The 15,859-nt window shown below is 45.6% G+C and overlaps 1 protein-coding gene across 8 annotated transcripts in view; it reads right to left on the bottom strand.

The window, feature by feature from the left end:
* The window catches only part of VIPR2 (vasoactive intestinal peptide receptor 2), a 104,812-nt gene that overhangs the window by 21,120 nt on the left and 67,833 nt on the right, over positions 1 to 15,859 (bottom strand). For all 8 annotated transcript variants that reach the window (XM_035254217.3, XM_035254222.3, XM_035254216.3 and 5 more), the window contains one exon: positions 9,464 to 9,561. In XM_035254217.3, the coding sequence (XP_035110108.1) occupies positions 9,464 to 9,561 (98 nt within the window). The remainder of the gene's footprint in view (positions 1 to 9,463; positions 9,562 to 15,859) is intronic.

Genomic DNA, 15,859 nt, shown 5'->3' with positions numbered 1-15,859 from the left:
TAAAAATTATGTGGAAATAAACACTTTCCATAATATAAATCGTAACTAATGATTTCATGTTTTTCTAACATGAATAAATATGCAGAATGTTTTAATTGCAATAAAGAGAACTACATAATGGCAGAAAACTACCATATAAATTTGAGGAACACTTTTTCACGTCAATGAATTTAGAGTTGTTTGCCAGTTTATGTGTTGCTCCTTTGAATTTGACATTAGTTACACTGCTGCAAGGGTAAGCTTATTTAACTCGAGAAAACATAATTTGCAAACAAAGGTGCTTTTGCTTCAAAGTTAAATCAACTTCTCTAAAAATGGTGACCCAGTTTTGTTAATGTGGATATGAATAGTAAAGGGAAATGGCTCCTGGTACCTGAGTGACTTGCTGGAGAACTTCTGTATGTTTGGACAGCTAGGTATGTTTGAACAACTTTTTCAACTGTAAATTTTAAAAAGTGTAAAGGCAGATCAAGTATTTCCAATACAAATCAGTGACAAAATCGAACTATGCCGTGTGAACTACAAACTGGATTTTGAAGACCTACTCTGAACATAAGAATGTAAATAGCTCATTAACATTCTTTTATATTGATTACATGTTGAAGTAATATTTTGGATTTAACAACTTTAATAAAATGTATTATTAAAATTAATTTCACTGGCTTTTTATTTTTAAAATAAAAAGTTGAAATGAGGATACTAGAACACTTACAATTATGCTATGGCTTTACTCATGTTTCAGTTAGACACTGCTGATCCTGACAGCTTTTTCTGCTCTCCCATGCCCTGGCACCTGTTGAACTCCTCCACAGCCAGCGTGCATTCCAGCTCAGCCTCCCCAATGTCCTGCACAGCTCCAGGGGCTTTTCTCTAGTTCGTTCCACAAACCTCTGCTGGGTCCACTTGTTCAAGGCATGGAGGACCCTTCTTTCCCACTCAAAAGTTTCCTCATTCTTAGCCTTCAGTTTCTTGAGCCTTATTTTTATTTTATCTATCAAGATGCCACCCTGTTTCTGCACCTAACTGTGTGGTGACCTCCGTGGGTCATCTGAGCATTCCTGTTCTGAGCATGTCTATTGCCAAGCACGCACTCCCATAAAACTTTCTTGGAATTCTCTTCTTCCAGCAAGACCTTCATGAAATGTCAACATGAACCTTTCTTGGGGCTTAACTTTATGTGACATCTTGCTTTTCTAAAAAGTGTTCAGAACATTTTGTTTATAACTCTCTTCAGAGAAGACTTAATTGGAACACACACTAAAGAGGACCTCCACTTGTGGCCGTGAAGGAGAATCCCTCAGGAAAGGACCAGGGTGACCCTAAAAAGCTGCCTTTCGCAGCTCCCAAACCAGCCTCAAACCCACTTGGTTCTGACGGCCCAGGCTGGTTTGCTCTTCTTACTGTGAAAAATTCAAATCCTCTGTAGTAAGATATCACTTGAAACCTCTGCAATTTAAGTATTTCTAAATTCAATAACAATTATTAGGTATTCCAGAAACAAGACTAAGTCATCAAAAGCCAAGTTAAAAAGAAAAAACACTGGCTGGGCACAGTGGCTCATGCCTGTAATCCCAGCACTTTGGGAGGCCATGGTGGGTGGATCACTTAAAGTCAGGGGTTTGAGACCAGCCTGGCCAATGCGGTGAAACCCTGTCTCCACTAAAAATACAAAAATTAGCTGGGCATGGTGGTACATGCTTGTAATTCCAGTTACTTGGGAGGCTGAGGCAGGAGGATTGCTTAAACCCGGGAGGCAGAGGTTGCAGTGAGCAGAGATCACACCACTGCATTCCAGCCTGGGCAACAAAACCAGACTCTGTCTCAAAAAAAAAAAAAAAAAAAGCAAAAGCAAAAAGAAAAAAAAAGAAAACAAAATCCAGACAATAGTGATTCAGATGCTAGTGTTTTAAGACATAGACTATAAAATTAATATATTTAAGAAAACAGATAAAGAGATGAAGAATTTTATTAGATAATAAAATTAAGACAATCAAATGGAAAATTAAAAACTTAAAAAACCCTGAAATTAATATTCCCTAAAATAGTCTCAAAAATGAAGGCAAAGTTAAAATGATTTCTAGCAATCAAAACCAGAACTGTGCTGAGAAACACCGCAGGGAAAGCTTCCTGCAGCAGGAAAATGATCCCAGATGGAAACATGAAATGCAGGAGAATGAACAGCACCAGAAAGAAATGCCGGGGAGCGCCAAGTAAATATGACTTTCAACACAACAACAGCAGTAGTTATGTCTTGTGGGACTTAAGATATATATAGAATTAAAATACATGACAAAAACACAAAACACATGAGAGGTAAATGGAGTTAAAATGTTGTAAAATTCTTGAATTGACTGGAAAGTGGTAAAAGGTAGTAACTGGAGGTTAACTCATGGGAAAAGGATGCCTGTTGTGAATCTGGGGTGACAACTAGAAGAATAATAACAATGTATAACTAACAATCCAAAAGAGGAGAAAACTGGAATAATACAAATACTTGATCAATTCAAAAGAAACAAGAATATGTGCAAAAATGACAAAGAACAGCTGAGCCTATTAGAAAGCAAAGAAATGAAAGGTAGATTAGAATTCAGAGTTGTTATAAGTAGACTGTATGTGAGTATGAAAATGCTGCATTTGAAAATAAAGACTGGAGACAAAAAGCAAATTCCAATTAAATTGAGCTTATAAAATACCTACATTTAGTATAAAACACAGGGAAGCAGAAAATAAAAGCACAGAAAACAAGATACCTTGCAAACACAAAATAAAGCTAATGGAACTAACTTAAATATCAGACAAAGCAGATTTTTAAGGTCAGCGACATTGCTTCACACGGGCAGTTTAAACTGATATACTCCTAATGACACATTAAAATATAGATGGCAAACAGTGAAAGAATTAAAGGGACAAATAGACAAGCCCACAATTATATTTGGAGATTTTAATAAACGTCTTTCAGTCCTGGTAGAAAAATACATGTCTTTCAGTTCTGGTAGAAAAAGCAGTTAAAAAGATCAGTAAAGATATGGAATAATTAGATAACATTGAAAAACGATGTGAATGACATATGTAGCATATCAAGAACTGCAGAATTTAAGTTATTTTGAAAAGAAAATGAAACTTTTACCAAAAAGAGGTGGATGCTGGATCATAAACAAACTACAGAGGATTGAAAGTTGGTTCTGGGAAAACACTGATAAAACTGCTAACACTTCATTCAATAAGACTCATCAAGATAAAATGAAAGAAAACACAAATTGACAATACCAGGACTGAAGAAGCAGAGATCTGTATAGATCTTACATACATTAAAAATGTAACAGAACATTGAAAACACTGATGAAATGGACAGATTCCTTGAAAAGTACAACTTAGCAGAACTAACATATAAAGAAACACAGAGTCTGAATAGTTCTATATCTGTTTTAGAAATTTTGGACCCCAAAAGAAAACCTTCTCACAAGAAAACTCTCTGCCCTGATGGCTTTTCTGATGACTTCTTCCAAACATTTAAAGAAGATATAACATCTTATCTAATCCAAACTACTCCAAAAAATAGAAAAGAGGAAACACTTTCCTCTTCATTTTATGGGCCAACATCAAATCTTACCAGACTCATGGGAAAGGAAAACAATAGATCAATTTCATGAATGTAGACGCAAAACTCATCAATAAAATATCAGCAGGCTGAGTTCAGCTATACATTAAAAACAAAACATATCAAACCCACAAAGGGTTAATTTAAGAATGAGACGTAGATTTAACATTAGAAAAATCTAGCCACATAATATTTAAAATTAAATGAGCAAATGATAAAAAAAACCATATGTATGTACATAAAAATCATGGTAAAATTCAAAAGCCATTTATGACTAAAAACTCTCAGAAAACTGGGAATTGAGAGGAATTTTCTTAATCTGGCAAAAGGTATCTTCAAAATATCTATAGCAAACATCATGCTTACAGTGAAGTATGGAAAGCTTTCACTCTGAGTTCAGAAACAAGAAAATGTTGTCTGCTATCACCACTTCTATTTAACGTTGTACTTCACAAACAGCATGAATTACACAGAAAAATCCAAGTTAATTTATGCATTAATTAAAGAATTCATAAATGAATTTAGTGAGGTGGCTGAAGCAAGATTTTTTTTTTTTCCCTTCTGAGACAGGGTCTCACTCTGTTGCCCAGGCTGATCTCAAACTCCTGGGCTCAAGTGATCCTCCTGCCTTGACCTCCAAAAGTGCTGGGATTATAGGCATGAGCCACTGTACCTAACCTTTGAAGCAACATTAATATACTAATATCTCAAGAAATAATTAGAAATGGAATTTAACAAAATATTTGTAATAGCATAAACAAATACTTAGGAATGACTATTAAATTATGTATAAGGCTTCCACTCAGAAAATCACAAAACACTGGGAGAAATTAAAGAAAACCAAAACCAATGGAAGGATCTACTATGATCAGTTTGGATGACTCAAAATTAGAAAGATGTCTTGTTTATCCAAGCTGGTCTACAGATACAATGCAATTCCAAATGAAATTGCAATATAATTTTTGTTTTTTTGACAGACAGGATCGTGCTCTGTTGCCCAGGGTGGAGTGCAGTGGTATGATCATGGCTCACTGCAGCCTCAACCTCTTAGCCCCTAAGTAGCAGAGACTACAGGCATGCACCACCACGCCCAGCTAATTTTAAATTTTGTCTTATAGACCATAGAGATGGGGTCTCCCTATGTTGCCCAGGCTTGTCTCGAACTCCTGAGCACAAGCAATCATCCTGCCTTGGCCTCCCAAAGTGCTGGGATCACAGGTGTGAGCCACTCCATCCAGCCTGATTTTTCAAAAATGGCAATTGATATTAAAAGTTAATTTTTAAAAGTTAATTTTAAAAATTCACATGTAAGTACAAATGGCCAAGCTCTTCCTAATTAAAAAAAAAAAAAGAGTTGATGTACTTGGGACTCCTAGGAATAAAGACTTATTAAAGGCAAGGTAATTATAATAAACGGAAACAGTGCAGTGACAGACAGAAGGCCAAAAGAGCAGAACTGAGACTCTAGGTCCCCACACGTGCCACTGCCTGCTCTGTGACAGAGAAGCAATGCAGGCCACAGAAGCTCCTTCCCATACCTGCTGGACAACTGGATGACACACTGAAACCTAACGAAACTTCACCCCACTTCACATCATAGCAGAAATAAATCACAGGTAGATGATGGACAGAAACATGAAAAGTTAAAATAATAAAATCTCTAGATGATAAAAAAAGAATATGGAAAAGATTTCTTAAGATGACTCAAGAAACAATGGCATAAAGAAACAAATGGCAAATGAGCTCCATTAAAGTTAAGAGCTTCTGTTTATCCACGAAGAGGCTTAAACCCAATCACAGAGCTGGAGACAAAATCCGTAATACTCACACCTAATGAAAGACTCTAAGGCTCCTAAATATTGATTTAAATAGAGAGATCAAATAAAAAAATGAGCAAACTCATTTTGAAACGGCCCTATAAAAAAAGCAAGAATTTGAAACATACGAACTCATTTTCCATCAGGGAAATCAGGGAAATGTAAATTAAAACACCATTCTATGTTATTATAGACCCACAAGAATGGCTGGAGACTTAAAAACGGACAATACTGAATGGAGGCAAGGATGCAGTGCGAATGGAGGCCGCATGCCCTGCTGGTGGGTGTGGACACTGGTAACCACTTTGGAAATTACTTGGTGGCCTTTATTTATTTTCAATAAACGTATTTATTTTTAATGGACACATGATAATTGTATGTATTTGTGGGGTACACTTTGGTGCTTTGATACGTCTATGTTGTATGATGATCCCATCAGGGTATTAGTGTAGCTACTGGCAGTGTCCAGAAAGACTATCTCTACGTATAGCCTGTGACCAGGAAATACAAGATAAACATAAATGTAAATACAAATGTGTATACACATAAACACACATACCCGAAGTAACATGTGCGTGTGTGCACGAGATGATGACTAAGAGCGTAACAGCAGCATTATTTGTTATGCCTCCAGCTGAGTAACCCGTACGTCCATGAACAGTTGATTGGATAAATAAATTGTATTTTTTTTGAGTGGAATACGATACAGCAAGAAAATAAAAGATGGCAACTACATGCAACAACATGGATGAGCCTCCTTGCAAAACGTCGAGTGAAAGAACCCAGGGATCAGTAGTTCCTTTTGTAGGATTCTGAAATAACATTTTCAAAAGGAGAGAAAAGTTGTCTCTGGCAAAAGAACTCTGAATAACGACTGCTTTTCAGGAGGGAAGGGGGTGGATGCAGTGTTCCTGGTGAGAGTCGTGTCCTGCATCTGGATCTGGTGCTGTGTTCACTTGGTAAACATGCATTCTGAATGTGTACTGCATTAGCAAATGTTTATTTTAACATATGTAACTGCCACCGAGCCTTAGTAAGAGAAGAATTATAAATATGCTCTGAATTTTCTTGGTGTCTTGGGAGCAATTCTGAAGTTGTGTGGGCACTGTGCAGCCACTGCGCCAGGCGTACGAACCAGTGCCGCTTCCTCTGGCTTCTCCTCAATTCCCCTCATCAGAAGGCAAATGTCCCCTACTGGTGCCATCTCACTTCCCACTGACTCTCACATTGGCTGCGTTCATCTCTCCCAATCACTGTTTTCCCTCTCTTATTTTCTTTCTCTCCTTCCCTCTCTCCCACCCCATGTCTTTCTGTGGAGTGAGGTTGGCACTTATAGCCATTGCTCAGACATAAGCACGGTTTTGGTCCAGTTAGCAAGCCATCCAAACACATGTTTGCTGGGTTTCTTGATGATATTCTTCATTACTCACTGCTCATTTTAAATTTTCACTTCCACGTAAGGATCTGCAAATGGGCAATGGAAGTAGCGGAAAGTGTGGCTTCTGGAAAAGGGGGTCTGCAGTCTGCTCATTAGCACTGGTGGGAAAGGATTTTGGAGGCCACGTCCATCGGACAGTGACGGAGGTGCAGGCTGCATTGATGAGAGAATCTGGGCTCTGCATGTACCAGCTCAGCAACCCTGAAATGTCCAGCGATCTTCCCGGGGCTGCACTCTCCGCCTGGTGAAACTGGGTCAGTGGCAGTACTTACCTGGTGACGTTAACATCTGTAAAATACTTGGCATGGTGCATGTGAGCAGTTACAGTTGTCCCTTGGTGTCCATAGGGGATTGGGTCTAATCCCCCTCCCCGACCTTGCCCTCCTTGCCCCATGCCAAAATCCATGAATGTCCAAGTCCCACAGTTGGCCTTTCAGGACCCGCGGATACATGAAGCTGGCCCTCCGTATCTGCAGGCTTCTCATCCTGAGAATAGGCCGTATTTCTGATCTGTGGTTGAATTCCTCGATACAGAGGGCTGACCATAATGAAAAAAATTCTCAGAGAAGAGGACCATGCAGTTCAAACCCGTGTTGTTTGAGGAGCAACTGTTGTGGTCCCTGCTGGACTGGCGCGAACTGGAGCTGTCTCTGTTGGCCCCTGGGTCACAGGGGCAGCTGTCACAGGATGACTCCTACACAAAGTTGGTCTTATATTTGTTGTGAGAGTCATCATCGCATTTTGGGACTTGTTCTAAGAAATAAGTAGCTCCTTTCCCTGTGTGTAAAGTAAGAACATGGCTCCTGAAGGCTTTCTTGGCTTATGGGGCTATTTTGGAGAAGAAATGTTCAATGCCCACAAAGCATTCTGCTTCCTGGGTATAATTACCGAGACAATGGAGCACATTATTTTTATAATATGGACTTGAGAATCGACACACTCACACAGCTCTCAGGAAGTGACACTGGACCCTGCTTCTGACAGAAGGATGTGGGATGAGCCCCAGTCCTACAACAGCACACCAGCTCTGGATGCTTTTTCTGGCAAATGTCACACACTTGGCCACCAGCAGAATGACATCTGACGCAGACGTACACTTTTTTCAGCTCAGAAGTGCCACAGGCAGGTGACTAATGGTGCCCACAGTTGGAGGAGTGTGCTCTGTGCCCTAAAGGATCAGTGTTCATAGGTGGGATAATTCCTGATGCTCTTGGGTTGCCTAATAAACATGTTATACTGTACATACATGAAGGAAACTGATGTGTGTAAAAAATAGGGATTGTTCAATATAGGAAAATAAGATAAAAATTTCAGATTTAATTACCTTGGGTCAGCTTGCTTCCTTAAATTTTTCCTCTCTTTCTTCTCTTTAGCAACTTGAAAATTTAAACATATATAATAAAATATAGAGTATAATAGAACAAATATTAATATTGTACCAGCTTTTTGAAATAACTAGAATATGATAGGCCTTCCTCACACTTTTCAAAGTGCAACCCTGTATGAAAGGTTGGCTTATTCTTTCTGAGAATTGCCAACCATAGTTGAGATGCCTGAACAATAAAAAACATAACTCGATTACATTTGCTGGGTTTCTTAGCTGGATTCTCAACAACTAACTTGTTTATTTTACTTCCAAGTATGGATCTTCTAATGGACTGTTGTTAGGGTCTAGAAATATTCCATTTGTTATATCATTGATCTTATCTGACATACTGGCAAACATTTGGATTACCTTTTAGCAGAGAGAAATAAAATATGTAATGATTGATACACTATTAGAATAAGCTGAATAGCATCCATTTTATTCAGTGCTAATGATATGGAAGACAGATTTAATCCTAATACACCAATGAGCTCTTCCTATAGAGAAATTGCTGTTCTGGGACGAAAACCTCTACCCCCTAATTCAAATCAAACAATGATTTGATTGGTCAAGTCATCTGTAAAATGTCATCATTAGTTACCAAGAGACCCGCTAAAGATGCAGGTGGGCAGGGGCCATCTCACCTCACTTCCAGGGAAGAGCGGACAGCATTTAATAAGCCGTCATCACCACCCCACATGTCATGCTAAGCACTTCACATCTGCCAACACGTTAAGTCCTCACAACAGCCCTCTGAAGGGGGCTTCTTAGTCTCTACACGTAACAGAAGCACAGACAGGTTAAGTACTTTGCCCAAGGTCATACAGCTGCTAAGAGACTGACCCAGGATTTGAACCCAGACAGTCTGACTCCACCTTCATGCTCTTAAACACATTGCAGCATCTTGCTAATAGAGCACCTGCAGTCAAAACACAGAAGCTTCTGGATGGCAAGGGTGAGATCATATTTCTTCTCTGTTTTCCATGCATTTACATAACGGCTAAGTATTTAATAAATGATAGTTGAGTTGAATTCTTATCCAAGGTCAGTATTATCTCTTTACATGACAAATACAGAGCATGTGAATAAAAATGTAAGTGTTAACATCGTATTTCATGCCAGCATTCTCCAAGGGAGTTTTATTGGCTTAGCACACAGAGGGCTTCAGGCTGGGCAGTGCCTAGAAGGCCTAAATGGAAACTTGTCTTGTATTCTTTGCAGACTTACTAATTTCTACTCCTTACCTGAAGAGGCACAGAATTATGCTTCCTGTTGCAAGGGACATCAGAGAGACACTGTAGCCCAGGGTGTAAATGGCCTTCACCAGAATATAAAACGTGATCTACAAAGAAAGAAAATGGATCTGTAAGCTGATGGTGACTGGCAGCAACACCAGACAATGGGAACGGTTCCAACATCCAGCCCTGTGCTCTGGCCATGAAGGACTCTTGCCTGCCTGGAAGGCATGAGACAGTCTCACTTTATAATTCCACCTCCATCTTGAACCAAAAAATGATACCCACCACTCAGAACATCCTCTTTTTTTCTTGTATTTCATCATGAATGACTTTGGATGGTTTCCGTAAAGCACCTCTGTGTGGAGGGAACATGACCCACCACCATCAGGGAAAGCAAGGGAAGAAGCGCTGAGCTAAGTTCACAAAGAAAGCTCAGTCTGTCCCCAAGGCAGCACATCCAGCCTTCTGATACTTCAAGTGGACACACAAGTCTGAGTATGTTAAACGCTATGACCTCCAGGCGCAGGGTGAGGTGCTCCAGACAGAGGGAGTTGCCTAAGCCATAGCCAGCTGCTAAGCTGCAGTATCTTGGGAATTTTATTTTCTTAACATTTCTTGGTTTAGCAAGCTTCATGGCTTGATACTTTTAATCTCTACAAAATCATCAGGCACATGAGGCATTCATGATCATCACAGTGGCAGAATCACTGACAACAGGGAATCCTACACAGAAAGAACTGGGTCCTCTAGAAGGAAAACCAGTGCCAGTCCTGATAAAACCAGCAACACCTGCAGGGCCTCATCATTGCTCACCACTCCCAAAAGCCACTTCCTGATCTGCATTTTCCTTGATAAAGCTAATTCCTATAAAATAAAGAGGTAAACAATCCATGTGTGCTTATATGATGAATTTTATTTTTGCCACGAGGTCCTAAATCTGTATAGATAAAACAGAACCTGTTACTTTACAATATAAAATTGAAGGCAAAACTAAAAAAGTTATGCTCTTGTTTGTTAGTTTGACTCTTAATTATAATTTTACTGTTTAATCATTATTTAGAATGCATTAACCCATTTACTTTGCATTGTAGGAATCTCTTCTTGGTAACCTTGACCCTGCTTACTTATGACAGCTCAGAAAAGAGCACAAAGTAGTCCTGGCCAGATCCCTCCTCCTTGCTACTCCTCATCCTTCCTGACTCCAGTCGTGAGAACATGTCATTAACCACCATCCTCACCTCACCTAAACACCACTCTCAACTCACCTAACCTATACTCACTTCACCTAACCACTCCTCTCACCTCACCTAAACACCACTCTCAACTCACCTAACGTGCACTCACTTCACCTAACCACTCCTCTCACCTCACCTAACCACCATCCTCACTTCACCCAACCACCACCCTCACCTCACCTAACCACCACTCTCCACTCAACTAACCCATACTCACTTCACATAACTACTTTCCTCACCTCACCTAACCACAACTCTCATCTAATGCATACTCATCTCACCTAACCACAACTCTCAACTCATCTAACCATCTCCCCTCACTAACCACCATCTCACTTCACCTAACCACTCCTCTCACCTCACCTAATGATCACTTTCAACTCACCTAACCCATACTCACTTCACCTAACCACTTTCCTCACCTCACCTAACCACAGCTCTCATCTAATGCATACTCATCTCACCTAACCACAACTCTCAACTCATCTAACCATTTCTCCTCACCTAACCACCATTCTCAACTCATTTAACACATACTCATTTCACTTAACCACCACTCTCACCTCACCTACCAACAGCCTCACCTCACCTAATCACCACTCTCCATTCATCTAACCCATATTCACCTCACTTAGCTGTAACTCTTACCTCACCTGTCACCCTCACATCACCTAACAACCACCCCCGCTTCACCTAAATACTCTCCTCAGCTTCTCTAGCCACCCCTCTTAACTTATCCAATGTATACTCACTTCAATTACCCACCACCCTCACCTCACTTAACCGGTATTCACCTCACCTACCACTAACCTCACCTCACCTAACCACCACCCTCACTTCACCTAACCACTAACCACTGCTCTGAACTCATCTAATTCATATTCACTTCACCTAACCACAACCTGCACCTTACCTAACCCACCCTCACCTCACCTAATAGCCACCCTCACAGCACGTAACCACCACCTTCACTTGCTGATTTCTCAAAGAACTTAGAACTACCATTCAACCTGGCAATACCATTACTGGGTATAAACCCAAAGGAATAGAAATCATCCTACCAAAACGACATGCCCATCAGAGCCCTATTCACAAAGCGAAGACATGGAATCAATATGTGCCCATTTATGGTGGGCTGGATAAAGAAGATGTGGCACATATACAGGATGGAATATTACACAGCCATAAAGACTGAAACCACGTCCTCTAAAGCACCATGGATGCAGCTGGAGGCCATCATCCTAAGCCAATTAGCACAGAAACAGAAAACCAAATACCACATGTTCTCATAAGTGGGAGTGAAACATTGGGTACTCAGAGCAGCTCAGAAAAGAGCACAGAGTAGTCCTGGCCAGATCCATCCTCTTCCTTACTCCTCATCCTTCCTCAGGGAGGAGAAGCGGAGGGAGGAAGGGGGCAAGGGTTGAAAAACTGTTGGGTACTATGTTCTGTACCTGGGTGGTGGGATTAATCACACCCCAAACGTTAGTATCATGAAACATATCCAGGTAACAAGGCTTCACATGTGCCCCTGAATCTAAAATAAAAGTTGAAAAAAAAAATAAAAAAGGCCGGGCTTGGTGGCTCACATCTGTCATCCCAGCACTTTGGGAGGCTGAGGTGGGAGGGCTGCTTGAGCCCAGGAATTTGGGACCAGTCTGGACAACACAGTGAGACCCCTGTCTCTATTAAAAAAATAAAAAAAAATGTAGCCAGGTGTGGTGGTGCATGCCTGTGGTCCTCAGCACTAGGGAGGCTGAGGTGGGAGGATCGCCTGAGCTGGGAAGGTGGAGGCTGCCATGAGCTGACTGTGCCACTGCCCTCCAGCCTGGGTGACAGAGCGAGGCCCTGTCTTAAAAAAAAAAGTGGAAAATAGTCCACAGTTCCACTTCCACACTTTCTTTTTTTTTTTTTTGAGACGGAGTTTCACTCTTGTTCCCCAGGCTGGAGTGCAATGGCGCGATCTCAGCTCACTGCAACCTCCGCCTTCTGGGTTCAGGCAATTCTCCTGCCTCAGCCTCCCTAGTAGCTGGGATTACAGGCACGCGCCACCATACCCAGCTAATTTTTTGTATTTTTAGTAGAGACGGGGTTTCACCATGTTGACCAGGACGGTCTCGATCTCTTGACCTCGTGATCCACCCGCCTCGGCCTCCCAAAGCGCTGGGATTACAGGCGTGAACCACCGTGCCTGGCCACTTCCACACTTTCATTCAACAAGTGTTTACTGGGCGCCCACCAGGGTTGAGAACGTGGGAGAAGTCGAGAGGAATGGCGGCCTTCGGGTGGACTGGAGCGCGAGCTGCTGGGGAGTTTCTGGGTCAAGCGCAGTGCGCCGCGGCTGTGAGGAGACGCCAGGCCGGGCCGAGGTGCTGCGGGGAAGGTGCAGCGGCTGTGCGGCCCTGGAGGGAGAGGCGGGGGCGGGGGCGGGGGCGGGGGCGGCCGCGTCTGGAGCCAAAGGCTGGAAGGCACGTGGCGAGAGGCCGGGAGGAGGCGGGAGGGCGGGTGGCGGGAAACCGCGAGGAGGCGGGAAGCCTGGAGCCTCCAGAGGAGCGCAGACCTGAGGGCCCTGCAGGGGGCGAGGTGTGGGGTCTGCAGGGGCTGGTGCGAAGCAGGCGAGAACTGGTCAGATCCCGACGGTGACTGGATGGCGGGGCCTGTGGGCCTTCCCGGGCTGGGGAGGGGGGGGAAGGGAGGAAAACTGGGCGAGGACGCCCCCAAGGTTTCAGCCCGAACCCGGGCAAGCCTCAGCCACAGCTGCCGGGAGGGAGGTGAGAGAGCAGCGGCAGCCTCGGGCACGGGTCTGGGGGTCCTGGCGGGATCCCGGGGTGCTGGCGGGGTCTGGTGGTCCTGGGGGATCTGAGGGGCGTGGCAGAGTCCAGGGGTCCCGGCGGGGTCTGGGGGGCGTGGAGCACCCGGCGCCCACCCCGGGCTGGGGTTCAAGAGGAAGGTCTGGGACAGAGGCTCCTCTGAGTCTTCCTCAAGCGCAGGCGGCACTGAGGCCCCGGGCATTCACCGAGAAATCCCATGACAGGAAAACGCCACGTCATTCTGGCTGGAGAAGCCGCGTCCAGGGAGGGTGAGCACGCGGGGAGCAGAAAGGAGGCGATCGGCGAGGCAGGGTGGGGGAGAAAGGCGGCCCCACGCCCAGGTCCTCTGCCCGGGAGCCGCTGGGTCCTGGCTGAGCCGACCCTGCACCTGGGCCCCGTGGGCTCCAGTGGGTCCAGGGAGGACCCCCAGCTGCGCCCTCTGTGCAGAGCCCTTCGGGACGGACCATGAGGGGAGGGATGCAGGAAGGGGCGGAATGGAATCGGCGGCTCCTGAGTTAGCAGTGTCTGGGTTTGTTATGGGTGGGGATTTTGGTGCGGTGGAAATGCACCGGACCGGAACTGTGGTCTCAGTGGTGGCAGCGAGCTGTGTGCTGGGCTAAAGGTGGAGGCAGCCACTTGCTGTCGGGCGGGGCTTTGAGGTCAGCAGCAGCAGGAGCGCAGAGGCCTGCGTGGGATCCTGAGTGCAGCGGCACAGAGAGGCCTGGGTCGGATCCTGAGTGCAGCGGCACAGAGAGGCCTGGGTCGGATCCTGAGTGCAGCGGCCCAGAGAGGCCTGGGTCGGATCCTGAGTGCAGCGGCCCAGAGAGGCCTGGGTCGGATCCTGAGTGCAGCGGCCCAGAGAGGCCTGGGTCGGATCCTGAGTGCAGCGGCCCAGAGAGGCCTGGGTCGGATCCTGAGTGCAGCGGCCCAGAGAGGCCTGGGTCGGATCCTGAGTGCAGCGGCCCAGAGAGGCCTGGGTCGGATCCTGAGTGCAGCGGCCCAGAGAGGCCTGGGTCGGATCCTGAGTGCAGCGGCCCAGAGAGGCCTGGGTCGGATCCTGAGTGCAGCGGCCCAGAGAGGCCTGGGTCGGATCCTGAGTGCAGCGGCCCAGAGAGGCCTGGGTCGGATCCTGAGTGCAGCGGCCCAGAGAGGCCTGGGTCGGATCCTGAGTGCAGCGGCCCAGAGAGGCCTGGGTCGGATCCTGAGTGCAGCGGCCCAGAGAGGCCTGGGTCGGATCCTGAGTGCAGCGGCCCAGAGAGGCCTGGGTCGGATCCTGAGTGCAGCGGCCCAGAGAGGCCTGGGTCGGATCCTGAGTGCAGCGGCCCAGAGAGGCCTGGGTCGGATCCTGAGTGCAGCGGCCCAGAGAGGCCTGGGTCGGATCCTGAGTGCAGCGGCCCAGAGAGGCCTGGGTCGGATCCTGAGTGCAGCGGCCCAGAGAGGCCTGGGTCGGATCCTGAGTGCAGCGGCCCAGAGAGGCCTGGGTCGGATCCTGAGTGCAGCGGCCCAGAGAGGCCTGGGTCGGATCCTGAGTGCAGCGGCCCAGAGAGGCCTGGGTCGGATCCTGAGTGCAGCGGCCCAGAGAGGCCTGGGTCGGATCCTGAGTGCAGCGGCACAGAGAGGCCTGGGTCGGATCCTGAGTGCAGCGGCACAGAGAGGCCTGGGTCGGATCCTGAGTGCAGCGGCACAGAGAGGCCTGGGTCGGATCCTGAGTGCAGCGGCACAGAGAGGCCTGGGTCGGATCCTGAGTGCAGCGGCACAGAGGCCTGCGTTGGATCCTGAGTGCAGCGGCACAGAGGCCGGCAAGGCTGCTCTCTGGGGGCTGGAGCAGTTGGTGCTGAGTGAGTCCTGTCAGGTCGGCATCCAGTCCTGCGGCAGATCCAGGGTCCTCTGCTGGCCCCACCTTTATTTACCTCAGCTCTGGCACCATGTGGCCCCTGGAGCTGCTTGTGCACAGCTGTGTGCTGGGGGCACCAACCCTCCCTCTTTCAGTCCCTACAGAGGTTTTGCCTGGAGACCTGGGCTCTGTGCCTAGCAAGACAGGCTTTGATGACGTGTGGAGGAAGCTCCTGTGCCAGCTCTGCAGGGGCCTGATGGTCCCCCTGTAGATTCTGCATTGCTACCTATACCGACAACCTGCCGACCTTACAGAAGCAGGCGGTGGGAATACCAGGGCTGGGAGGTCGGAAATCACAACACCCCACACGATCCCTCCTAAACTGAGGCTTTCTTGGCTCTCCTAAAGGCCTGATCCCTGGAGAGTGGAACATCTGAGAGCTGAGAGAGAAGTGTCTGGATGTGTCTGTTTCTGAGTTGTTCTAGGACCTCACCTCCTGGACTTAGAAAGCCCTGGACAATGT

This window comes from Callithrix jacchus, chromosome 11, assembly GCF_049354715.1.
Source record: "Callithrix jacchus isolate 240 chromosome 11, calJac240_pri, whole genome shotgun sequence".
Lineage (NCBI taxonomy): Eukaryota > Metazoa > Chordata > Mammalia > Primates > Cebidae > Callithrix > Callithrix jacchus.
This window is presented reverse-complemented; position numbering and strand designations above follow the sequence as displayed.